General features: G+C 41.9%; 1 protein-coding gene across 1 annotated transcript; it reads right to left on the minus strand.

Annotated features, from left to right (window-relative positions):
- Positions 1-1423: 1423 nt before the first annotated feature.
- LOC137788455 (receptor activity-modifying protein 3-like) lies at positions 1424-26620 on the minus strand. The gene is made up of 4 exons (XM_068581242.1): positions 26286-26620; positions 9986-10015; positions 9688-9847; positions 1424-3479 (listed from the first exon to the last, which is right to left on the minus strand). Exons 1-4 carry the CDS (start codon positions 26335-26337, stop codon positions 3224-3226), a joined length of 498 nt encoding a protein of 165 aa, XP_068437343.1. The 5' UTR covers positions 26338-26620; the 3' UTR covers positions 1424-3223.
- Positions 26621-27003: the final 383 nt, after the last annotated feature.

Consider the following 27003-nt stretch of genomic DNA (forward strand, 5'->3'; position numbering starts at 1 on the left):
GTCACCAACAGGGCCTTTAAATGTCTGTAAAGATGACTCTTCTTCCCCAAACTGTCATTTCAAATGTGCATTTGTCATAGAAATTGTTCGGCTGGTATCAGTGCTGAACATGGAGCTAAATGAATGGCTAAACAAAGAAGAGAAAATCTTAATTTCACACTCCTGCGGTACATTGCACATCGGATGGCTCAGAGATTCGATGCGTCTGCAGCTTCACGCATTTGTGTGAGTTCTAATGTCACATGCTGTGTTTTCCCGATCGCTAAGGAAAAGTAAACATGTCAGCCAGCAGATCCTCAAATGACAAAATGAACATGCCGATGCGAGCCTGTGATGATTGCACTGATACGCACATTATCATACCGCTCAGATGACACGTGAAATGACTTACGAGTGGACTTATATTTGTGAGCAGGGTTCACTCAGCGGGGCGGAGCAGCTTCAGGACGACTTCAGAGGCTCCAGATTCTAGGCGGGTTGGTTTCATGTAGGAAACACCTGTAGGCCGTGTGATGAATCACGCCACTCACTGAACGTGCAGCATGTGAGTGTTTGTTTAAGACGACTGCTCCTTCTGACCTGGGCTGGGCGCTCGGCTGGAGCTCTTACAAAAGGAGGTTACACAAAAGCAATCCTGCTCAAAAAAAACCCACCAGAAGAGTGAAGTCTAAAGAAGTTGCTTGTGGAAATGTCGGACTCCCCGCCGCTAACAGTGAAAAGATTGTATAGAGAGGTGGTCACAGAATGTAAATACATTACTATTGCAGGAAAAAATGGCGACCATATAGTATTAAAAAGGGGGTTACATTTTGTGAAATCAGAATATTTACCTTGAGTACTAAGTGGTTTATAACTTAGACAATTTTTTTTTAAAATCAAAAGATCAATTTGCTTAGCTGATTTAAAGGATTAGAAATGACTCTGGTTTTGCAAAACACTCCTAAACAATAGATTTCATGCAAGAACATTCTCGTATTCTTATGTTAACTTTCTCTCACTTCAAAAAATCAAAAAGGAATCAGTACAAGTGCCTCGTCAGACTCAAACGCTCCTGACTTCTTATAAATGTGTAAATGGCGAGCAAACAGCACGGTGAATGAAGTGCGTGAGCATGATACATGGAAATGATCATAACGGTGGTCATTTGTGGACTAATTTGCGCATGACTTCTACGACATGTGTTGACCACTCACAAATTGTGTCTGTACCTAAGAGGAAATCGGAAAAATACAAGAAAATTGGTGAATACAAACTCAATTGTACGAGTGCTCAGTGTGTGAGACCCGGTGAGTTGAAACCCAGATATAAACTAAGATAAATTGCATCGCAAAGTTCGAGTTATAAAGTGCTTGTTTTCTGTGCACTTTGCTTTGTTTATGTAATGAAGGAGAGCAGACGCTTCTTTTAAGAGAGATTTAATCAGTTTCCATAGACAAAAAATGTGCAGGTGAGGGCTGTCACACAGAGATCGATGCCTTACGCTTTGGAATAAAAATAAAATAGCAGTGCTTGGTTTAGTTTGCCTTGCGGCTGTGGAGGACTGCAGTTCAAAGAACCAATGAAGTGCGCGCATGAAATCAAGCCGCTCCCCAAAGAAATTCACTTCAAAGCACCGGTGTGGTCTGAGAAACACCGGAGAGTCAACGTACATACAGTAGACGGCACGGACAGAGAGCAAAGCTGTACAGGAGGAGGTTTCAATGTCAGTTCATAGTTCTTCGTTCCCATTGAGAACCCTGTCTTTGTGAGTATTAACAGTAGGTCACTCGACAGTATCTGATGAGTTACACTGTTACAAAACTGTCCCATGAGGCTCAGGTCGTCACACAAGGAATATTAGTCCCCAAATATAGGGATCATCGTGTTGCTTTGTCCTTGGGTTGCGCAACCAGTGTATCCTTTCCAGTGGCGACAGTCATTTCAGTAACGCAACAGTTAAGATAAAACTTGCAGAATCAGTACTAAGTCCAAATTTGGCTCCTTCCTGTTTTTCTTTTTTTATCCAAGCCATCATACGGTATCTTGTTACAATGGTGTCCTCTGGGAGTCATCTCCCACCAGCTTAGACTTCAGTCGCGGCCTCGGAGGCTTAGTGGATACTTTGGCCTTCAGCAAAGGTTCAGAGCTCAGATATAAATCTCAGAGGTCAGCGGTCCGGATCCACGAGCTTCAACAAATTTGGTCGATTGTCCCGCTGGTCAATTTACCCGATAAGTGATGTCAACGTCAAACTCCTGTGTCTCCAAGGAAGAACTCGGCCATATGGGAAAATAGAGCAGTTTGCTTTATTGTAGAGAGTTAAGAAAATTGATACCACTTTGACGTCTGTACACTAAAAAAGAAGCCACAGCTAGTTAGCTTAGCTTAGTTATAAAGGAATACTTCACCTAGAAAAGGACCATATGTACTTAAATTACTCAGCTTGAATTCTTGATTAAAACAGAGTAAATTGGGTTTGTGTCAAACAACAACAAAACTATATCAATATCCGTTTCTAAACTCTAATACAGCATGTGAAATAATCTCTTGTTCATTGAGTCGCATGCTCAATAATTCACAAAAACATGCATTTTCACCAAAATCAGACTGTTTAAAACACTTCAAATCCGAGAGGATTGACTCAATTCACCACTTTTTTCGGATTCTCCGTTTACCACAGCGGCATGCAAGAGTGATCAAATACACAAATGGTCATTTTGTGTGCGAAGTCTTCCTTTAAGGCTTTAAAAAAAAAAAAAGGAAACAGCTAATATGGCCAATCGAAATGTGACAAAATCCACCTAAAAGCATCTCTGAAGCGCTGCAATTAACATGTTTTATCTTGTTTTACAAAGTGTAAAAGGTGACTAGTTGTAGTTTTATGGGAGATTCGTAACCATTTTCTTGTTCAGGTGCTGCTGTGTTGGTACGGCATAAGCTCTTGTAATCGAGTGTGTTAATAAGTCTGAAGGGTATGATTTAAATTGTGTTGAACAATTGAACATCTTGAGTGATTGTATGTCATAACTGTGAAAAATCACACTTCATACATACAAATATTAAATAAAATACAACGTTGTACTCCCGGGCTCTAGTTTCTTGATGATTTGTGGCATCACTTATTGGTTCATTCAACCAGCTGAAGCAACCTCCTAAAACCTTTGTGCACTCCTCTGTACAGAATAGTTTTAATGGAAACGTCCGAACTCCGCCCGTCTCCATCTTCTCCCATCGTCCTCTCCTCTTACGCCAGAATATCACTCCTCTTGCTGCACCAGACCACCAGCCCGATCATGGCCAATGTGAGGAAAACGGGGACGAGGATGAGGATGATTAGCGTCTCGTCCGGCGGGTCCATGGGGTCCACCTGTTTCATGGGGCAATGGGAGAAAAAGTGCTTGTGTATACCGATGATGTAGCTCTCCACCAGTGGATTGGGCCAGTAGCAACTGACGATTAGGGCCTTTTTCTCTGTGCAGTCGGTAAAGATGTGGTACTCACTGGGAAGAGAAATGGGCGGAAAAGAGGGGAGGGATTAGAAGAAAATCACAACTGACTTCTCTTTGGCCAACAATCAGTTAAAACCCTGTTACTGTTTAGCTGGTGTTGCTCAAAGCATTGGAGGTTTGGTATCTAATCCATCATTGTAACCAGGGATATTCTCCCATTTATTTTTTGGCCCACTACCCTCCTCTATTTAAACGGGCGTTCAGTGATGTTCAGAGCCTCCGTGACGCCTTCAAGGCTCAGAGCTCTGCTTTGATGAATCCATTCAGCCAACCCTAATCCTTCCTCTTTCTCAATTTTCAACCCACCAGATCCAAGTTTCTTTCTCAAGATATTCTGGAGCCGTCAGTATTCTCAGCAGCGGTATCACAGTGGTATCAACCCCGTCTCACTGCCGAATACTGCGGCCTCGATGCAAGGACAGAAGAGAGAAGTGAGCACAACGAGGCCACAGCTTCTAACCAAAAATGGACAAACATTTATACCTTCATTCTTTCTACGGGCACTTTAATTAAAACCAGTGTGTCTCATATGTTCAGAAACCGTGAGGATTATTAATAAAAGTGGCAATGTGAAGCGCCCCGATGAGACAAAGCACAAATCTGATGAGCAAACAAACTCTCGCGCATCCAAAATGAAGGCACAGAAAATGAATGCTCTCACAGCCCAATATGATCAGAATCACTGCCCCACAATGGTGCTAACGGTGAGTGTGATTGAGCAGAAACAAGAGGTTTCAGTAACAACGCATGAAGGCTGCACACAAATGGATCTTTTTTGGAGATAAGACTCTAATCACTTCACACCTGAATGAACTGATTTCAAACTGCACGGCAAAGACAATTCAGTTAAATGTGTTTTTATTCAATTCAGTACCTTATTTGAAGATGCACATTTTACAAAAGTTGTCTGTTGTGTTTTACATGTTTGTATCCAGCCCTTAATTTACTAGAAATAAGAGAAGAACATGTTTTTATGAATAGAGTATATATTAATCATCCAGTTTGATATGAAACCTGACGATAAGTATTGTTGAGATATTATTCACTTGAACTTTCTATATTTGATGTGACGGTCAGTTGTTGACTGCATACAGACTGCTGGCTACTTTAATACACACTGAACTAAATCACAGCGCTAATCAAACATCCTTTTGATGCAATTCAATTACTTTGCATACAGAAATTCTGTGTCGCTGAATTTTAATTAAAGACTCTTTCTTTAGCATCTGTATGAGATGCACGGCTCTTAAAAACTAATGTAAAAACACAGCAGCTTCCTTATTAGACTGTTGACAATAAAGCTTTGACACAATAACATCTAACATCATGTAAAGCTTGTATTTGCCACTCCACTGTTATGATCTTCATTGTTATAATACAGTGCTTCAAAGGCAAAGAGGCACCAATAGTCTATTATTGAACCAGCAGAAGCTCCTTTTTGTGGAAACAGAAACAAGTTGAGCTATTTAACTTGTTAATGTTGTAAGATAAAAGACATCTTGATGTAGGCTACCAGCGCCTTTCTTACAGTGTGGTTTGTACCTCTGCAGAAGACTTAAAAGGTTTCAGCTGGAGCAGTGTTTGGAGAATTAAATAAAAGGATGAGGAGAGAAATTTAAAAAAGGAAGTATCAGAGCATTCAGGCAGAAGTGCTCGACTGCAGGGATAACAAGACTTTTGAAGTTTTTTCCCCCGATGTAACACACAATAGCTAACAACCGTCACCCACACACAATAAACAGAGTAAAAAATAGCTTGACCAGGTTCACAATTGATTTACTGGGAGGAATAACTTGGTATTGGATACATTATACAATTAAGAATATAATCTGAAGGACATGCATATGATGATTTGGCACATTATATCTGTGCATACCAGTTTCCAATGACATACATGTACCGATAGTTTATACCATGCTACTGAGAGCTCAGGTTTAGTTTCTAATATGATGTATTTAATGCCCAAAAAATGATGTTTCCCCTTAGACATTATAGCTCCGAGTTAAACCCACGCTAATCAAGATAACCCACTGACTGGCTGATATTGGATTGCTGCTGACACACACTGAATGCATCGAGCGCACCTTGGTGCATTCACACAACAGACACACACACCCACACACACTAGCATAAGAAATGCTTCTCCTCAATGGCAGTTACCGTTTTTCAGTCGTTTGTTTATCCTCTGAGAGCGATGGCTCAGCTTACTGCTGAATCAGATTAAACAAATGAACACTTAAACTGTGCGCAAGGGAAATTCTCCAGAATTAGGCAAAGCAAACTTCTTCTTTTTTCGGACTTTGCATCTTATGTTTTGTTACAGACACAGATGGACAAAGCGGAGCATCGCTCTATGATTTCTCTTTCCAGTGGCTGGCCGGCTGGTTCAGTTGTTGGTAACAGTCCTCTGCCAGTTGTGTGGACCACATAACCTACTTAAAATGAGGCTTGCTCATCTAAATGGTTCATCAGTTATCATTAGTGGCAGTAACCAGCATCTGGTCCGTACAGAGACCAAGCATAATTACTAATAGTGAATATCCAGCATTTATTAAAAGGTCCAGAAAGACCGACACCACCATCCCCTGTTCCCCGGTGCTCAACATTAAGGCCGGCTTCTCTCTGAGCTGGAAGAAAATGGATCGTTATTAGAGGTACGTGATTGTGTGTAAATGCTTGTACGAACACACACACTCACAGGCTGTGTCTTCGTGGTGTCGGCTTATTTCCAACACCAACAATCACTTTGGCTGAGTGTCCGGCCAGCAGCTAGCACCGCAGAGGGTCACGGCACATTTGTCAAAGAGAGGAAGCTTTGCAGGGGTCGCTTTTGCTTAAACATGAGGCCCCTTGCTCTTCCAAGCCCGATTCCTTCTCACCGCTCTCTTGTTCCTCTCGTGCCTGCGCTCGGCCTCCTTCTCTCCCGCCTCTCATCACCTTACGCCAGGCTCCGAAGTAAGCAACCAACGAGAAAGTCCGGGCATCCTCCACTTGTGTGAATTAAGCATCGTACACAAATACACCCAAATTCAACATTTATTTCATAACAAGACACTTTGTGAAATTGTCATAATTACCGTTTTATTGAGTTATAGCCAAAAACGTGTTTTGTGAGGTGACATTTGACCAAAATCTAATCAGTCCAACCCAAATCTTAGATTTAAGCAACAGAGCTACTTGGTTTGGATGCACATGAACTCTTTCTGGCAGAGAGACAATGACAGAAACGTCTCCCGCGTGCAGTCAAACTCCACATTTGAGTCAAGTCGTGTGTTATGCCGTTTCTTTTGAAACCAACAGAGGCCATCTGTACTTCTCAAAGTGAAAGTTCATCATGACAAATGTCAGAGAGGACCTGCCTGTACTTTGCCTTTAACACCACTCGAGACACCATTTGGACTCGAGCTCTGTAATGTAACAGACTTGATGCTCTTCAATACGCCCACTTGAAGAATCGTGGTTGGACCAGCTTCATGTTCGGAGCCAGAGCAGAAATTCAGAGCAGTGTTCAGCACCACTTGCTTTGATGTACTTTTAAATGGATCATTTTTTGGGGCAATCTCTGAACTGCATCAAGAGAGAGGAGCGCTGAGACCAAAAGAGAAGAAGGGGTTGCACTTGGATGAGAACTGCCGTTGACACTATTTTCAGTAAACTTGCATTAAACAGATGTTTGGGAGCAGTGGGGATGATCTCTGAACACGACGAACAATCAATACCTTTTAATCTAATGGCACAAACATGTATACAAATATGTGTGTCCTTATAAGGATGAACATTGGCATTCATTTGGTTTCAGTTGGTTTCTGTGAATATAAGTCCAATATTCACTCTTGTTTAGCTCTGTGTGGTCTCCACTAACTGTCCCTCCAGCACTTTAGCTCAATATTTCTCTCTGTTCACCCGCTAGTCGCAGCTGCTGTTTGGTGTTGTGCTGGTACTGTACAGTGGACGAGCTTTTTCTCCGAAAACATCTGCCTGCTGTGTCTGGAATGACGCTACGAGTGAACCGAAACAGTACATTTTCCGGCCAGACGACGAAAACAATCTGGAAAGCAATAAACACTCCATGAAGCTGAGGGGAGCTGCAGAGATGGATGGTTGGGTTGGGTGACACACAAGCAGTACTGTGATCCATCAGAAGAGTACTGACCGTGGTAGCTTTGGCAGTGGCTTTGCTTTGACAACTGTCTGGATCTAATTTCATATTTCATCACACTACAGTTTTGCTATTTTCTATCCAATTGTTGTTTCTGCCAACGCATTCCTTCTATACGTTTCCAAATGGCATTCATGAGTGCAGAGCCAGCACAGACCGGGTCCAGCCGCTGACAGCCAGGTCAATATCTGGTTGTTGAAATGTCTAAACGCAAGTGTCGGTTGCTAACTGACCTCCTAAATGTTTACCCTGACCATGATGTCTAACGTCAGTCATCTGGCTTCATGAGTCATACGTAGTTGACACAGTCACTCTTGATGTGGTTGATCTCACATTTCAAACTTCCTTTATTTTATTTTTAATAAATCAGTGAATAAATGGAAAAAGAGAGAGAGAATGACTGATGAATGAAGCTCGCGGCTCCTCTTCCCAGAATATTTTACTTTATTTTTCCTGGAAATCGCTGAATCAGATGGGTTTTTTTTTACATTGATTTTTAGCTCCTACGTGTGTGGATGTGCAAAAAAAACCTCAAAACGCACTGCTCGCTCCCTCACGATCTGGCTCCGCTGATAAAGAGGAAAAAAAGCTAAACGCAAAAGGTCAAAGGTGAGCGGGAGGAATGAGGTGAAAAGCTGGATAAAGATACAGATGTGTGGTCACGGCTCAGATGCTCTTTAAAAACAGCTCTGGTTTGGGGAAGCAAACGTCTCGCTCTCTTCCAACCCACAGACATCCAACCAGCTGCATGAGGCTGAGACGATCACAGTCTTTCTGTCAATTAAGTGTTTGAAACTGTGTAGAACTGACAACCTGCTCACTGAGACCACAAACATAGAGCAAACAGACAGGAAGACAACTGTACGTGAGAAAAGAGGACTGACAGAGATAAGAGGGGCACTTTGTATCAGGGGGAAGTTTCTTTTACTCTTAAACTTTCTCACAAGAGATTCCCTACTGTTTTCAACGTCAGCGCTTCATTTTGGGCCAACGGGGGGAACGTATAGGCTCGCTCTGAAGGGGAAGCGATGCTTTTCTCTGCTGCAGGCCAATTTAATATAAAGTACACCAAAACCTATTCTAAGAATTAAGCAAACAGGTTCAGTTATTAAAATCTTCTGGAGAACATAGAGAAGGAGTGAGCGTGTGGCTGCTCATGATCCCTTTTAGGAGTGTAATAAAATCAAGTTAGGCAGTGAGAAATGCCTGAAAATGCAATTATAACTGTGATGGAGACAAATACAGTGTGGAGGATGCAGCGGAGATGTGTGCAAATATATGAAGGCATTATTAGATACACTGATTTTTCATCTATTGACACAACAACTTTCACACCACTTCCTCTCGATGTAATAAGACGCAGAAATCCTCCACATACTGCTAACTCTTTACAGTCTGGGAGGCTCTCTGAGGATACATATTTTTAGAAATCTGTAAAAGGGTGATGTATTATTTCATCAGTTTCAGACATTATTCTTTACCAACCATAAACCGTGTAGTTGCTGCATGTTACTGTTAAGAACTACAGCAGCATGACTTTCTCTGTCAATAAAGACAGTTGATTGTAAACCGTTTTAATTTCAATATTCAGGATGGTTATCTGCATAACTTACTATCAGTTTTTCAACAGACTTGTTCAAGCTTGACAGATGTTGCACAGCTGTGAAAATCCAAGAGTGAAGCCTGCACAGAAGACTACGACAAACGACTAACTACTACTACTGAAGACAAGAGTTTTAAGTTATTGTAACTCTGTGTGGAAGGAGGACCCAGCAAAATAAGCTTTTCATTGCACGGAGTACCTCTGTAAACTGTGCATGTGACTAAAACAATATGTATCCATCTATCTATGAATTAGTGCCTCCTCCAATTACAAACACAGCTTCTGGTTGATGACAGTCCTGCAATATGACCCGATCCAATTATGACTTGTATTTACTAACTGTTGAACACAAATACATCTCAACGTTTTTTGCGAAAAGCGTTGCACGCGCCTACTATCCGGTTTCTGTTAAAACCGTTATAAACATGATGTAGTACCTGATGAAGTGTGTGAGGTTACACCAGTACTGTGGATCTATGTGATCCATGTCTCGCTTGAAGCCCTCTCCACAGACCTCCACCTCCCACTGCAGACGGGACTCATTGCAGGGTTTCTTTGGCCGGGGGGTCGTGGGATCTATGTTGAAACTGTCTGTGGCTGAGAGGGCAGAAAGAAGAAGAGCATGGATGGGTCACATATCCTGATAAATGGTCATGTCAGTAAAGCAGCAATACAGTTCATTTTCCCCCAGAGAATGTCGTCTTATTGTACAATATGATGGATGCTCGTTCTTACCTGACAACCCCCGCATCATCCAGGCATTGACTGTAAAGAAATAAAAGGAAATCAAGTGTCAAATAGAGAGAACTGATGACTAAGGTTCCCACATGTTACATATATCCAATAAAAAATGTTACATTTTCTGATACATGAAGGTCATTTGGGCCTCTCTATGTGACTTTTGACCCGCTGGTTGAAATCAACTCGTCGATATTTGTCGGGTTCAGAAAGGAAAGAGAACCAGCATCCTCTCCTGGCTGCATTCAAACTAGTACTCAAACTTCCCATTGCTCTTGTTTCACATCAAAACTGTATAATAAATCATCCCCTGCCAGATCCTCTGTCATTTGAATCATCAACATCAATAACCCCAGCACCGCTGAGGACACTTCTATTGTGAAGCAGCCGCAGCTGTTGCATTGTGTTTTTTAAATGAAGGTGGTACCGACTTCTATTATTCACTATATGGACTCAACAAGTGCTTTATCCAGCACAATGCAGGGAGTAACTGCACAAGAGATAAGAGGCACAATAAGCTGTCAGATGAGAATGTGCAGACAACACGATGTTACTGCAGGGAATCAGTCACAAGTATGTCGTCCAGGTTTCCCAACACGGGTCTTTTATTGACCTGTTGGCTGAGCTCCACTGCATTTTCAGCCAAGCTAGCAGCAAAACTTCCCATAATCCTCAGCTGTACTTTGTATTTAGCGCCAACTAATGTTCACATAAGACATAGTGACCGTGGTAAACAACAATACCGTCAGCAGATTATTTGTGGCATATAAGAACCAGATCATCTCTACGTTTTATCCATTTTCAGGAATGGATGAAACAAACAAACAATCTAACAATCTCCAAAATGCATTATTTGTAACCAAGACGAATGGCAGTGAACGGAAAGTGTCCCAATGATACCGCTGAATCAGAAAGTGGATCCATCATACACACTATTAATACCTTTTCTCCCCCCGTCCTGGTCTCTGATTCAAACTCCCAGCAGCCCATTTGTTCCACCGCAGAGCGTTGCGTCTGACCAAAGCTAAACGTGCGGCCGCACAGGAAGGTGATGCTCCCTTTGAAGCGCCACGCGTACACAGCGAAGACTCGGTTGGAGAGATGACCCTCAGGACAAAGACTGCTACCAAGTTAGCGGGCTAAATATAGAGACTTCCCTGTTTGAGGATGATTTCAGGTGCAGTGTTTGTGATGGGATGAGATTATTCTATTTATTGTATTTGGGTGTTTGTCTAAAATATTAAAGATAGATCAAGTATCTGAGTAGATTCTGGCTTTGATTTGCATTCGCTCCGATAAGATTATTTTATTAATGCAGATTAAATTTACAGATTTTAAAGGAATGGTCTGACATTTAGTTATGTTTGCTTTCATGTTGAGAGTTAGATGAGAAGATGTGTGGCATCAATGTTCTCCTCTTACTAAATAACCATATTTGCCTACATATTGAACTATTGCTTAAAACCCACTGTTTGCACAAAACCCAAAAAAGAAGATATTTTATGAACTGAACTTACTGCATTCAAAGATTTAGCAAAAGCATCATGAGAGCAAAAACGCAGCGTTGGATTTAAAAATATATAAATGTAAGAGCAAGTAAAAGTTTAAAGATGACAGTGACTTGGACTCAGATGAGCGGTTTCAGAACAAAAGGGGCCCTGAAGGTGACAGGCGAGTTTATTAGATGGGGTCGGGGACAGCAGGGGCAGTGAAATACCCCCAGCTCGTCTTTTTCTGTGGCCTATTGTTCCCTCAGGAAAAATTCACTTCCTGTCTTCTCTTCAAGGGACAAGACAGAAAATCATTTCTTCAGATTCCAAGAAAGTATGTCCTTTGTGTCGAGTGATCAATACATCAAATCAAATAGTATGGCAATTTACAGAGCACTCTGAAAATTTCACTTTGACTTCAAACATTGGCTTTTAGCCGGCTGGTTCCCACAGGTCTCCTGTGCCGTTTCATTTCCCCTCAACGCCGCACATGTTGGACGTACAGATGTATATGAGCAGTGGAGGTGTCGCTCGAGAATGTAAACGGATGGTCATTGATTTCAATTTAACATTATTGATTTATGTTTATGTAAAGTACATGACCAGATTACCAAACACTGCCAAGATTAATAAAACTAAACACTGTAACTCTTCTGCAATAGTTCCCCTAATGCATTTATTTTCTGGGTATCAGTGTTTGCTAAATGGAATATTTTGTCTCTTGATGATATGATGTAACATGCTACTTCTTATCTTCTTTGTGTTGTATGCACATTATTATACAAATTAAATCAGCTAAGAGTGTCTTTACCAGTATTCCCAGTAAAAGGCCATTGAAACAAATCTGCGCTGCTAGAACACATGAACTGTATATTCTGTGTTGGACGCGGCTTTCTGTTCAGCATGAAGTTCAAATCAAGGTGCTTTCAAGGCGAGTGCAGCTTTCACTATTCAGGTGTTACAAATCATGCTGCTTTTATTCTTGTTGGAGTGCGATTCTCATAAGCTGTCGCCACGCAGGCCCATGAAAGAGGTGATTGAAATAAATAATTAAACACAAGTAGGAACTGATGAAAATAAGCTCGAATAGTCGAGCAGCAGGATTCCCTTCAGCGTGCGCGCTGCACGGCAGCAGCAGGGGCAAGTTTGAAACTAAATCGACTCGCAGCTTTATGAGCTGCGGGAATCAGCAGTGAGTGTTTATCTGGGAGATTTGGTTGATTTATAGGCTACAGCGCCAAAGTATGAATTATAGCTGCTTGGCGCCTCTCTCATCCTGGCGTGTGACAGTTTTCCAAATCAAATCATTCTGGATTCAGATGATGGATACAGAGGGGAGACTTTAACCAACTGTTCAATCATCATTAACTGCTTGTTGTAAAAGGTACAGACACCATCTATACGTGTCGGATCTGTTTTCATGCTCTAGAAAAGTCCAAAGGTCATCAGAGGAGACGATCGCCAGCAAATAACAGCCTTCCAGCAGCATCTCTTATATATACGCTACTCTTCTGTAGAGAAGAACAGCAGCAAAGCAATTTGTCCGTTGCTGGCACTGCTATCACACACTGTGAGTTGGCTGTGAGCTGCAGATTGTACCAATGTCGCTTCAATTTATTGAAACCACTGGTGTCTATTTGCAGTATCTCCATGCAAAGGCCCTTTTTGGATTTCTGTGAGAAACATACGACGGATGTCTGTGTATTTGTCTTCACTTGGAAGAAAATGTAAATGCAACTAAAAAGTAATCAATTTGAATTAATTCAAGCCTCTCATTAAGAACCACAATGGAGTACTACAGACAATTGAATCATTAAGTCTCTCATCAGTCTCTTAAGGATGGATGGTTTTCGTATTTGCTCATTCATCTAGCCGCTCCCACCTCATTTCTAAACACTCATCATGTTCCTGTTCACTAAGGTTCACAGTTATGCTAATAGAGCCGTTCCCGGCTCCTGGATCAAGGCCATCTTTTCATCATGAAACCACAGAAAGGGGGCATAAATGTTCCTTAACATCACAGGCAAAGTCATAATGTAATAGCTTTCAAACAACCTTTTATCTGGTTTTGAATAAAAGTGCTCATGCCTCTTTCTTTGTCAAATTAATGCTTTAATATGAAAATACTCTCTAATTGCTATTTATGGTGCAGTAACTCTAAAACTATTGATAGACAAATAAAAAGACGCACACGTAATGAAACTGGCATAATTATTTCTTCTTTTGTTCCTTTATTCATTGTACATAGGAAGGAATCACCCAGACTGCAGGAGGTTCATCAGATACTCTGCATGTGGGGTTTAAAATTAGCACGAAATCAACAGGCTGTAATTATTGCCTTCCTTCAGGCCCCGCACCAAACCCACAAAAAGACAACTTCCACTTGAACAGGATGCTTGCACCCAAAAGCAGGAATCAGTAAATACTTGTCAGTCGGGGCAAACTTCAAACCAACCGATGTGTAGCACCCAACGAGAACTGTCGAGTCAACTGAAATGTGGCCTTCGTGCTACATTGAAACAGCATTAAAGTTGTGAATTATTCAGGCCAGGCTGAGCTCTCTCAAACTAAGGGATAACTAAATCAAGGTGCTTGAAGGCGTTACACGCTCTGTCATCGTCTGCCTGATAAATATTGATGAGAAGAAATAGAAGATGAAGGTGAGACGAAGGGAAGATGAATTGCTAGAACTGTATAAATAAATAAATGTTAAAGCATATAGGCACAAGAGGCAGGACGCGTCCAACAACCTTTAACATATATCAGGTCTGCCTTACCATCATCATCATCCTCATCCTCATCATCAGGACAGGAAGGTACCAGGGCAGAGGAGGGTTCGTAATAATGGTCACTATTGATTAGAGAGGGAAGTTTTGGCATTTGGCTGCACTTTTTTCTGCAAATTGAACTTTTTCATGACGCTTTAAAATCTTTTGTTGGTTTATTTATATAAAAATAATCGTAATTATATTCAAATGAGTAAACATTTTAATAATGTGAATGTAATATTATAAATTTAAAAAAACAAATTCAATTGATATATATATATATGTATATATACATATATACACATATATATATGTATATATACACAAATAATCATAATAATATTCAAGTGAGTAAACATTTTAATAATGTGAATGTAATAGTATTAATTAAAAAACATATTCATACATACACAGAGTTTCCTCTGCTTTGGACACCATCTTGTTTTTTTGTGATTGTTGTTTCCATGGGGATGGAATGCGCTGCCCACTTTGGCTTTAAATGCACAACTATATTCTTTTAATGCACAACTATATCCTAAACTCATTTGTACAGCTGCTCCAAGCAATCCCTGAGTCTTCTCACATGCCTGCATGCGGTACGACAGGATCTACGTCTGAGAACACAAGAAGCAGATTTTTTTTTACTTTTAAAGACCAGCAAAGTGTTTCACTGCCAAGTCATTAACAATAGACCACGATCATCTTCATCGAGACGCTCCACAATCGTCTTTAAGAGGCGCGCCACAAGTATCTTCACGACACGTTTGTATTGACATTTCCACGGCTTTGCTCCAAATGTATCAAGGGGATACCCAGAGACACGAGGCTCAGCCTCAAGATGGTCCAGAAAAAGAAGCACAGGAAGAAGTAGAAGCTATTTGTGCTCACGATAAGGTGCAGAATCTCAGGGCGACGATCCCGGAGAAGGAAGAATCAATCCTGTGTCTCACCGAGAAGCTAAATCTTGAGATCAAGCTGCGGTCCGACAGCGAGGCCAACGCAAAGGTTCTTTACTCGGAGAGGGAATATCTAAAGAACAAGGTCGAGAGCCTCGCCAACCACCTGGAAGCTCAGACCAAGCTGGGCCGCGACAGCGACAAGGCCTGGCAGCTCCGATTTTCCGCTCTGGAGGAGGAGAGCAACAGGAAAGAAAAGGCGTCTGAATCGAATCTCAGGGCGACGATCCAGGAGAAGGAAGAATCAATCCTGTGTCTCACCGAGAAGCTAAATCTTGAGATCAAGCTGCGGTCCGACAGCGAGGCCAAGGCAAAGGTTCTTTACTCGGAGAGGGAATATCTAAAGAACAAGGTCGAGAGCCTCGCCAATGACCTGGAAGCTCAGACCAAGCTGGGCCGCGACAGCAACAAGGCCTGGCAGCTCCGATTTTCCGCTCTGGAGGAGGAGAGCAACAGGAAAGAAAAGGCGTCTGAATCGATCTCAAAGGCTCCTCCACCGGTCCAGTGTCCTTCACCCGTCGACCCTCCTCCACCTGTCCACCTGTCCAACCCTCCTACCTCCAGCTCCACCCCGAGAATCGGCAAGAGTCTCTGTGCTCTCAAATTGAGGCGTGAGTCTGGAGGCGTCTGGCTGCCGTAGCTGAGCCTGTTGCAGGAATGTGGTCCTGATGGGAGGAGCTTCTGTGATGGGAGCTTCCTCCCATCAGGACCTGTGTTCATGTGCGTTCATGTGTGTGTGTGTGTGTGTGAACGTGTGTCCATTTGTCTTCATATGTGTGTATGTGTGTGTGAATGTGTCTAAAATAACTTCAATAAACAAAACAATCAAAAGTCAATATGCTGAATTAATTATAATTATATTTAGCATTAAAACAATAGTTGACATGTCGATGACTATGAAGAAGTTGTGTTTAAGTTGTGACTTTAACAATAAACAATGTTCAAATGGTGTTTCAGCTTAACGAACGTTATTCTGTAATAAATATTTATATTCTACAATACAAACAATATCAATAATTATTTTGATAAGAATATTATTCTTAATAATTCTAATATTAAAATATTAGTAAACATGTTGTGTATATATATATATATATATATATATATATATATATATATATATATATATATATATATATATATATATATATATATAAAACACATGGGAGGATGTTAAAAAACATCCCACACAGGATATGAGGAATATTTTGTCTCACTCGGTATCTATTCTTGGGGCAATTATGTGTTCTGTATTTAAAATCTGATCTGAGAAATTAGAAAGGGAAACAAAGGTGCCAGGTGTCCTTTTGTCTATGTTGCATCCTGCTGCAGCATCTGTCTTCCACTGTGTCTTCCTCCACAGATAGACAGACCCTGATCATCAGGTGAAGATTGTAAACGCACATTGAGAAATAAACGAAAAAAGATGGGAGATTCAGAAGGCGAGCAGGAGTGGAGAAGAGAGGGAGAGAAAAGCAGACTGTTTCCTGAACGTCAGAAAACATGTCATGCCGGTTAAAAATGCCTTTGCTAACTTTCTTACTCTGTTGCTCTGCATCTAATAATCAAGCTGATGGGTTTACATTGGAGTGAATTGAAAGCCTGGTGCGTCTCATACAGATGCTAAAGGATGCCTTGTAAGTAAAGGATGCCTTGTAAGTCGATAACAACCCACCGAGGGCCCACGCATCGGCATGGACTGGACAATGAACGACAACAACGTCAGACTACGGGAATGCGATGGCATTCCCGTAGTCTGCAACAGCTGATAATGAAAGACATGGATAACAGTATCATCCGCATACAATAATGTTAAAATCACAAGATTGTATACTCATGTGGATAAGTGTGGTGGTCCTTGTAAAGAACCCTGGGGCACGCCCATTTAATATAACGAGGAAGGAAGAGGAAGACCCAGCAAACTGGAAACTTATGGATGAATCTGATAACAACGATGACTTGGTTAAATGTGTCAGGAGCCTTGCACGAATTAAATAACAAGAGATGCACAGTACTCCAGCGCCTCATTCCCCAAATTAACAGCAGCAGTTACAGTGCTGTGCTCATGTATAAACTTCAGCCCGGAAGACCATAAGTATTTCTGAAGAAACCTTAGACAGTAGACATGAATAAAGCAAAATCTTTGCTTTTGTGAATACATTTGAGGCTTTTGTATCTGCCAACAAAGCTCAGCATTCATGAATAACACCCTGACCTCTCGTTCTACTTTGAAGATCATCGGGTTCTTGGGTTTTCAAACCGCGCCGCCCCCCGTGTTCCCCATCTGCAGAAAACCAACTAAACAAACTGTATCAATGAGAACACAAGCCTCCGAAGGAAATGTTTATTTTATTTTGAATTGCAGATGACATGTAAGCAAGCCAGAAGGATGCAAAGGAATATGATGGATATCTTATTTTAGGACAGAGGTCAAATGAGACTTTTGTAAGAAATTGTTATGGATAAAGTTTGTAAAACATCACAATAATAAGACAGTTTAAAGAAGCTCTTTAGACGTGACTTTCTTCCTTTTTATGTCCTACAAAACACCTTAAGAATCTTTTGAAAAGACTTTTGCTGCTTTTACAAGGATAAAGTTAGTCCTTTCTGCTGTGTTATTCTTTCTAAGATCCAGGGGAATTCACAGCTCTACAAACAATGACTGAGGTTATCCGTCTGAGGTCACTGAGGCAGAGAGCTTGCTTTTAAGAAATATTCGCACTCCCCTACCGATGAATAAAAAGCCTTTTAACCACAGCAGCAGAGTTAAAGTGACTGGCAGGTGATGAAGAGTGTGATGTGGGCATACACAAGAAAAAAAACATATATAACACAATTTTACATCTGAAAAATGCTTCAGGTATCACCTGCATCACTCATTATTGGTGTTAAATTAGCTGTGAAACAATATCATTGAAGGTGTTAGTTAACAACGAATGAAGCATGACGAACAAACAAAATTAGATGATTGTTTTCCTCACACACACGATAGCATAAATGTTTCCCACATTCCTCACAGAGGACGTTGCTGCTGCTTATCTCATCTCCTCCTCCTCCTCCTCCTCCTTGAGGTAGTTTATTTTCCCTTTGGCTGAAAAGGATGCTATCCTATAGGTAGTGATCAGTCTGAAGCAACATCTTACTCTTAAAAAGAACTAATGGTTCAATCTATTCATATCTCGTCCATTTATGAAACGCATGTATTATAATAGTTCGTCAGTTCGGGGCACCTTGCATGTTAGCCCCTGCCCTCAGTGTGTGATTGGGTGCACAACATGTAGCATAAAAGCTATTTGAGTAGTGGGAAGACTAGAAAGGCGTTATACAAGCATGTTTACCATTTAAAGGAGCTGAAGACAGAAGCTACAGGATTTATCTCACCAGCTTCTTAGTGGTTCGACCCTCCGGCAGCAAGGATAACTATTTGACTGACAGACAGTGATGGACAACCACAACTCCCAACACCAGTTGGTCAGTACCCTTCAACGTCTGATACGATGCACTGAAGCGTCCTGTAGCGTGTGACACCAAGTCAACGCCAGTGACTTAACAAAAACCTCTTTTGCATAAAAAAACATACTGATTTGAACCCAAACCATATTGTTGTTCACATCCTAACCAAGTTCACCTTCTTTGGAGGTTTATTTGAAAAATACACTCTGCATGCAACAAGCGGAAACTGACACGCTGCCTCTGACACATCAGAACCGATTGGTACCTGGAGCATCACAGTCTGAAGCGTAGGGCGACTAACAAAGCATCAGCATTTGAATAAAATGAGCTGAAATAGACTCAGTCGTCCGTGTTATCTGTAAAGCTATATCAGGAAAATAAAAGACCTTGTAGAGGAGGGCTACCACAGGAGGCCATCGTGGTGTCCTCATCTGACAAAACAACAAGGAAAGGATGTTGTCGGGACAGAAACACTGACCCGCCTGGGTCACGTTAGGAGACAGAGCATCACTACAAATCATTGTTAGTTCATGCGAGAGCATCACTGCCGGTCCGAGGTCAGAAAAGAGAAAAGAAAACAAACTGTGGCAACAGCGAATAACACTGAGGACACGGTTTTGCTCAGTCTGGGAAATTGGTCAGTGTTTCAACAATTATTAAGTTATTATGGTAGACATACTGTATTTATGGTCCCTGTACACTACATGAAAACAAGTCTTGACGTATTGATATGTTTGTATTTTTGTGTCACTGTTCAACAGCTAATTTTTTTTTTTTTTTACTATTATCCAAAATTAGCTATGTTCCGTTTTTATTTTCCATGATACATTTTCTTCTCAGGGTTGAAATGCATCTAAGTCTTGCGGGGAACAATTTATTTTCGGTTCCACAAATAAAAGCTTATGAGATAGAAATTCTTTATAAAACCGTTTTTATCTTGCCGTGTTCACAAATAACTCTCCTTCATTCTATTCTAACGAGAAAGTAGGTTTCTCTTCTGTCCGACATAAAGACAGTTATCACAATTCACTTCATGTCGGACAGAAGAGAAACATTTCAATCGTCTGCAGAACAACAAGAATATCTCAGAAAGCTAAACGTTGCATTTCTTAATGCAATACAATCACCTATGGCTTCATACATGCAACCCATATCCCATTATACATACTCATTTGATCTATTCTAAATGTTTTATTATTCATTACTAAACCGCTTCAAGGGAATCATGATCCTTTGTAATATCATACGCAGACAATTGTTCTATGTTTTTTCTCGATTTTCTCTATAATCTCCTAATTTGGAATGGTGCCAAAGTACAGCCGCTTGATTCCTAGCCCATGTGACCGATATTAGACTCCTGGATCAGTCAGGGAAATCAGTAGAAATCAGGACATGAGCAATAATGTTTTTACAGCATTACCTCTGCTCGGATCATTGCCACTCAAATCTAACGAATACTACAAGTTTACAGATTAGGAGCCTCATTTCTAAAATGGATATGCCACCTGTCAAAGACTGAGAGGACTGCTGCTCACACGAGACATTTCAATCTTAATTTCTCCTCAGCTCAATATGGCTTCCAGCTGTCTGCTGCTGCTGCTGCTGCTGCTGCTCTGAAGCCTCAGACTTGAGAAACAGTTTCAGATGTTTACCACAAATCTGGAAATACCCGCAGTCACAGGAGAGAGAGACAGATCCGCCAGAAACACGTGGGATTATTTTAATGTCCTTGGGTTCGCCTTGAAGTTATTTTACTCCAAAAGCAAAAGCAATCGCCTCCCGCTGTCGATGAGAAAGCTATGAGAAGAAACTCCATAATCCATGCGCAAAGGTCGCTGTGATGGACTGATGGCTGGTTATTATTCAGCAAGCGGCGCATGAGCAAGGTGAGGAATGAGCAGACTGAGAATGAGAAAAGAAAGCCAACAGAAAAAGTAGAGAAATAGGTCAATCTGGACGATGAATACTGCACTAAAGCCAACACATTGTATTCTCATGGTTTAGTGCACGTTGTCATCGATTTTATTTGAAACCAAAGCTCGCTCCTTAAGGCTAAAAATGAAGACGAGGGTCACCTCTTTACATGCAGTGCCAGATAAACCCAGACGGATATTCCCTTCTCGCCGGCCTGTTTGGAAGCGTCCAGGCTGTTCCTGTCAGAGTGTGTGTGGGGGGATCCCGGGGTCAAAGGGAGAGAGGAAGAGGAAAAATGACACGCATGTCTAAGACAGAGGGCTACTTGGCAAACAAAAGCAGGAAGAGGGGGAGGAGAATAAAATGCCAGTGGCGGAGAAGAGGGAATCCGTAATGGGGGATTTTCCGGAGGGCAATGCAATTTCTTTAACCTGTTTAACCACTGTTTGTGTGCATGGGAGGCAGGTGGTGGAGCGGGTGCGCTTGTGATTGCGCGCTTGTGGTTTGACAGCATGTTGCGGGTGAGTACGAGGCTCCGTGAAGGGCTTTGGGGATCACGTCTCTCTATAAATGCAGTCCATTCGTCATCTGGTGAGGAAAATTACAGCCAAGCTTCGGCAGAAAAAGGCCCCCGCGGAGACAACCCATCTGTCCGTGAGCTATCGTGGCGTCACTCAGCATCTCGTGAACGCTCTGTCGATGCCGGAGCGCCTACACGAAATAGTGAAATAAAAAATGTGCCTTTTGCATTTCTTTTTGTGAAAAAGAGTATTCACATGAGCCTAAACAGTTGTGTTCATGCAGATGCGTCGTGTCGGCTGCTGGTGACTGATAAGGAGCACCGCATCTGATTGTTAACACACTGAATTGGCACATTCAGCGTACATAAATTCCCAATCGTTCTTCGTTAGCAAAGATAATTAACCGGAAAAGTAGCATGAGAGAGGCAGCGCAATTCAGGCTTTCATCAGTATTCCCCATGCGTCTCTTCAACTCTAGACAACTGTATAATTTCAAAAGATGAAAGCCTAAAATATCCGAAAGCCACTCTCTTTCACCCCCTTGTTTGAGAAACCACAAAAATTAGCTCTGCTGCGGCGCTTGCCTCCAACAAAAGCAAAACAAATAAACTGTTTGGAATAATATCGTGGCGGGAATTAATTCCCGCCAAGATATTCCCTTTATGTAGGCAGAAAAACACCAAATGCTTCTGACAGGAGTCAGAGTTGCATGGCTACACAAAGACAAAGCTATATATTTACAAGGTTCAATTGAAGTGGGTCACTTTTACTTCTTAGATAAATAGGCTGTTAAATTCAGACTGGGCTGGATGTGAAATGCGGGACGCCGTACTGTTTTCTGCCTCCCGTAGCCAACATGACACATGAAAGTGATGCCCTCTTTCCCTAAATGTCCAAGCAGCAATAAATATTTTACTCCGGTGAGTGATGCAGTCTCCCACACGGCCGCTCGGTTATAAATATGTCAACATGTTCTCGCCGTTAGATACAGTGTCTTGGCACAATCTGTGTGATAAAACCCAGAGCAGACCAAAGGAATGCATTATCACTCCGACTTTGGCCAAACTCTCATCAGAGATATGTAATGGATATACAAGTGGTCGGATGGGATTATACAGGAAACACATAAAGCGATGGTCAAATCCTTTCACATCCATTTATCCGATTTATCATATTGTCCTTGGAAAAACTGATAAATAAATACATTTTAAAAAGCTTTTATTTCTGTCAGCTGTTTGACCGGCATCGTCATAGACCTTTGATTTGGAGGCAACAGGACTGTGCCTCCAAGATATATGTGGATATGTATGTGGATATGTGTGTTCATCCGCCGGTTTTTTGACGCACAAACGGACGAAAGAGAAAAGACAGCAGAGGAGGCGAAGAGAAGGAGACGGACGGAGAGAAGGTTTGGTATGCAGAGACAGAGACGCGGTGACAGAGTCATGAATTCACATTGCAACACCAGGTCAGAGACTGTGAGGACCGGCGGGGAAAAGGGCGCTAATGAATCTCAGACCTTCATTGACATCTTTGTTCGGGTCCAATACCAGAGAGAAGTGTAACATCACTGCAGGAACCCTTTTGTGGAAGCATCTGCGCTCTCTTTGCTCTCCACTATATTCATTAAAAACTAACTAAATCTAAATCTGACTCTAATTTGTCTGGTCGCTCACCTTATTATAACCATTACAAGATTCATACATGAATAAATACACTATCTGTCTGCTGTAAGTCTGTTTATTAAGGAGAAAATATGCTGGAACAAATGAACCATAAATTCCCACATGCCAGTGAGCTTTCACTTTATTTGACAACTTCTTACAGAGGTTGCTGGCTATTGCAGACTGTGTCTGCGGTGAGAAAACGTCTCTCCTCAGTAACCAAAGCCCTCTCTCGACACCTCGACATGAGTCTGGATCTGTTTCTGAATGTAAAAGGCTGCTTGTATGTTAATTAAAGGACTAATCCCAGCGTGCTTTAAAGTATCGACCAACCACTGATTCACACAGGATGCAGTGTAGTGGCGTCTAGTAAACCGATGAGACAGATGTGAGTTATTTCCTCATTCAATTTGTCAGAGTTTCGAGTCATTACATTGTGTGTGTTGTGGCTATTCGAACTCATTTCACTGGAAATTACTTTTTGGCCGTGGACCCAAAAAGGAATAAAACAACTTATGGCCCTCTCCTGTCATCACTAATTTAAGTCTGTCACAATTCATTTCTATCATTCGTTACATCTTCCATTCGTTGCTCAGTTTAATAGTGCTCATTATTCTATTTTTAAATGGGGTATCTGGCTGGTGTGTGGCAGAAAAGCACCTCTCTCCTCTACCTCCTATACTCTGATACAAAGAGACAACTAACGACCCTCCACCTCCATCGCTGCCCTCTTGCTGCTCCTTGGAGGAGCCAGTACCATGTATGTCCTCCTCTGCAAATGAGATCAGGTCATGAGAACTTGGTTTGTCCTCTCGCTTCTTCCTCAGACTATTCGAGCTGTCCTGCAAATTACAGTCTTGTACTTTTTGTAAGCACGTATGACGTCATGAGTCATTATTGATTCATGGATTAAAAACACAGTATATGCAGTAGCATTGACTGCGTCGCTTTTATTCTTGTGCATTAAGGGAAGTTTCTAAATCTGTCAACTGATTGTTTTGTCGGAGATCTTTAAAAGTGTTTTATTTCATCAAGTTAACCATCCAAACCCCAAAAATAATCAGTTTACTGTCATAAAACATACACTTATTAACAAATGCTCATATTTGCCTCAGAAAATGACTTAAACGATGAATCCATCATCAAACTAGTTACTAGTGAAAACAAATATGTCACAGCATTATTTGCGGTGTGCTTCCACAGTCAGATGGAAGAGTCATAAGCAGGAAGCATTGAGTTCATGTGCGCATCTCCGACGTATGAAACAAGTCCGCAGTCTTCTGACCACGTGGCGCTCGGTCTGCGACTAGGGATCAGCGTTAGACTTTGACATGAGCAGGATGAGTGAGGAGACAAAGATCAAGACCTTTCTTGTGCATGAATCTTTCACAGGCAGCTGAAAGATTAATAATGCTCTCAACATGCTTCCCACTGCAGTTGTGCTACACAGAGAACGCTCCAACGTGTGACTGAGCAACACATTTTAGAAATAAAAGAAACCTCACGAAGAGCTTTAGAGGAGGGATCCCTCTTCCAGGAGACAGACATAGATGTGTACTGAAGAGACCAACACGGCCAAACTATATGGACAATCAGGGTGACAACACTAAGAATTTGTGTAAAAATGCAATCTGCTCCTTTCCTTCCTGACGCAAATGGAAAAAAAAATATAGATTTTAACAAATGATTTGCCATGATTGCTAAACTTGAAAGCATTTTTTTTCCTGAAACGTGCAGGTCAGAAACACCATCGAGTATAAGGACATCCATGTGTAAAGAAACTGCGTGGTTTATGGACACATGCACGCCCTGAACTAAACTCAACACGCTCACAACTCATCAGCAGGTCTACGTATAGCATTGTATTAAACAAATTCACAAAAATCCTATTTTTCAGATGGCAGAGGAACACATGACCCCCCTAAGGCATTTCTCCTTGCTGTCAGAGTGTATGAATAGCTGTTTATTGGCCTGAGCAGATGCTTTGTAGTCAGATGGAGCCAGTCTTTTCTCCTGCGCTGCAGATGGGGGCCGCGTACTCTGGTTCCCGCTGCATCAACCACACTTGCCTCAAACTGAAAGTAATCAGCGTGATCTGGTTCTCCTTGAACGCACCGCATCTGGCCTCCACCTTTTCTTCTCTCCCATGCGGATCCTAATGGGAAACTCTTTTTGGCTAGACAAGAGCTGTCAGGAAACCATCGCAGCGTGTCTTTACGGCATTGGGAACACAGCCTCTCGCTGCTTTGATAGCTGCCGCAGCTGTAGTGGAAACACACAAAAATCTTGTTTTCTGTTTTCCATTACCCGAGCATTTTGAGAGACTGAGCATAACACATGCTTTAAGTCACTATCTGGAGCTTGGCCGCACAGTGCTGCAGGGCCACAGCTGTTCACATGGTCCAGATCCAGAGGAGTCCCGGCTGAAGGACTTGGCCCAACCACATTCTACTATCTACTATAAGTCAAACTCTGTAAAATGTCAAATAAATTTCAAAAAAACTTCCAAAAGAGTGTTGCATCTTTCGTTATTTTTTCCATTATTGATCCACCTTTAGGTTTACCGCTCCAGAGGCACAAGGTAAACAGCAGCACTCCTCGAGATAAGCACCTCAGTTTGAAATACTCTCTAAACCACAGGCCTTGAAATTGAAATCCTCTATCACCTGGCTTGTGTGTCCACATGGGAGGAAGCCAGGTAATTTCTATGAGCGTCAGACCAGGTGGCGCCAAGACCAAATATCAGCTCAACTGCTCACGAAGAGCACTCAGCGTAGTTAAAACCAGCTCGTGGAGAGAGCCCATGTGTATCAGCTCAATATCTGAACTTCTCTTCACCACTGAGTCATATGTGCCCTGTACTGCCTCTACTTTCACTGATGCAGCGCTAGGAGCTAACGGGGCATGGAATAATAGCAGCAGATTATCGAGAATCATGCTTCTGACTCATTTTAATCAATGCACTGTATCACATCCAGGAGCATCGGCACAAACATCTAAATCTAGACAACGGTTCAAGCACTGTGTGCGTTTCAACGAGTGGATTCACCAGTCACACACATGAAACATCATTGCATACATGATTTCATCCTTGTACCACCAGCTAATGAGCCAGATCCAGAAATTCCCATTGGCCACGATATAGGTCAGGTCTGTCCACTGGGGCATGTTGGCATGGTGCAGTACTGTATATCGCCCGTTCAATGCATGCGCTATGAGATGGGATTGGGGTTCCTGATCCGTCACAGTTTGATTATTATTATGAGCACTTTGCAACCTGACATGCTGAGGCAGGAGCAGGATGATGAACAGTAATACACTGGAGCAGTAATACACGCCAATACCATTTAATTGCTGAAGGCTATTAGATATGATGGGCAAGTGGGCAAAAACTGCTCAAACTGCAGGCTGTGGTGTGATGCTGTGGCATTTCTGTCTCAACACAAAATACATCTTTCAGTCAGAGCAATGTAACGTCATCTGCAAATCATAAAAGAATAATAGTTATAAAGTAGTTGTAATCACACTCACCCAAAATCCCGACAACAAAAAGTTTCAGTACTGTGAACTCATTTGTATCCATCACGCTGCGAGAATCCAGTCGACTTTGATTGAAAGCTCAACTGCAGCTCCGTGGAAATGTGCGTTTGAGGCGAACCATTATTAAAATCATCCCAAATGTGCAGGTCTGGGCTCCGTCATGCTCTCAAGATTAAATGAGTGTAGGGTTCGGGGGCAAGCCAGACAACAACAACAAAAATAACAACAGAAATCTGATCCCAGAGCGTGATTTCCGACCGTCCTCGTGATGATCGCGACCACTTCTCTCTGCAGTCAGGAGTCAGTGCTCAGGACCACTCCACGCTGTCCTGCATCCTCTGTGGAGGAGGAGGAGGAGGAGGAGGAGGAGGAGGAGGAAGAGGAGGAGGAGGAGGAGGAGGAGAAAGAGGAGGATCGCGGTCCTCCGAAGCACTATTGGATTATGTTTACTGAGAAACTGCGCAGAGTTCATCTGCAGCATGAATTGGAGACATTTAAATGTAAGATTAAGCAAACCGTGGATAGACCCAACATGCAATAGCATCGGGGGGGAGAGGGGGGGGGAGGCTTAGAATATCGTTTTCTCTCTTTTTTCTTAGACATTTGAAGCATGCATAAACAACTCCAATGAATATGCAGTCAATTACAAACAGTAATATATTAATTTCATCCTATGATAATGTAATTATAATTGCAGTGCAATACAACG

This window comes from Clinocottus analis, unplaced genomic scaffold, assembly GCF_023055335.1.
Source record: "Clinocottus analis isolate CAN_PGR_092001 unplaced genomic scaffold, fCliAna1.0.p SCAF_18, whole genome shotgun sequence".
NCBI lineage: Eukaryota > Metazoa > Chordata > Actinopteri > Perciformes > Cottidae > Clinocottus > Clinocottus analis.

What these genes read in the sequence shown, in the direction of transcription:
- LOC137788455 (XM_068581242.1), bottom strand. Translation starts at nt 26,337, where the DNA reads ATGGATACAAATGAGTTCACAGTACTGAAACTTTTTGTTGTCGGGATT. An exon ending in GATGATGCGGGGGTTGTCAG is followed by an intron (nt 9,848 to 9,985) that starts GTAAGAACGAGC and finishes CTGCCCTCTCAG; the next exon opens with CCACAGACAGTTTCAACATA. An exon ending in AACCTCACACACTTCATCAG is followed by an intron (nt 3,480 to 9,687) that starts GTACTACATCAT and finishes TTCTCTTCCCAG; the next exon opens with TGAGTACCACATCTTTACCG.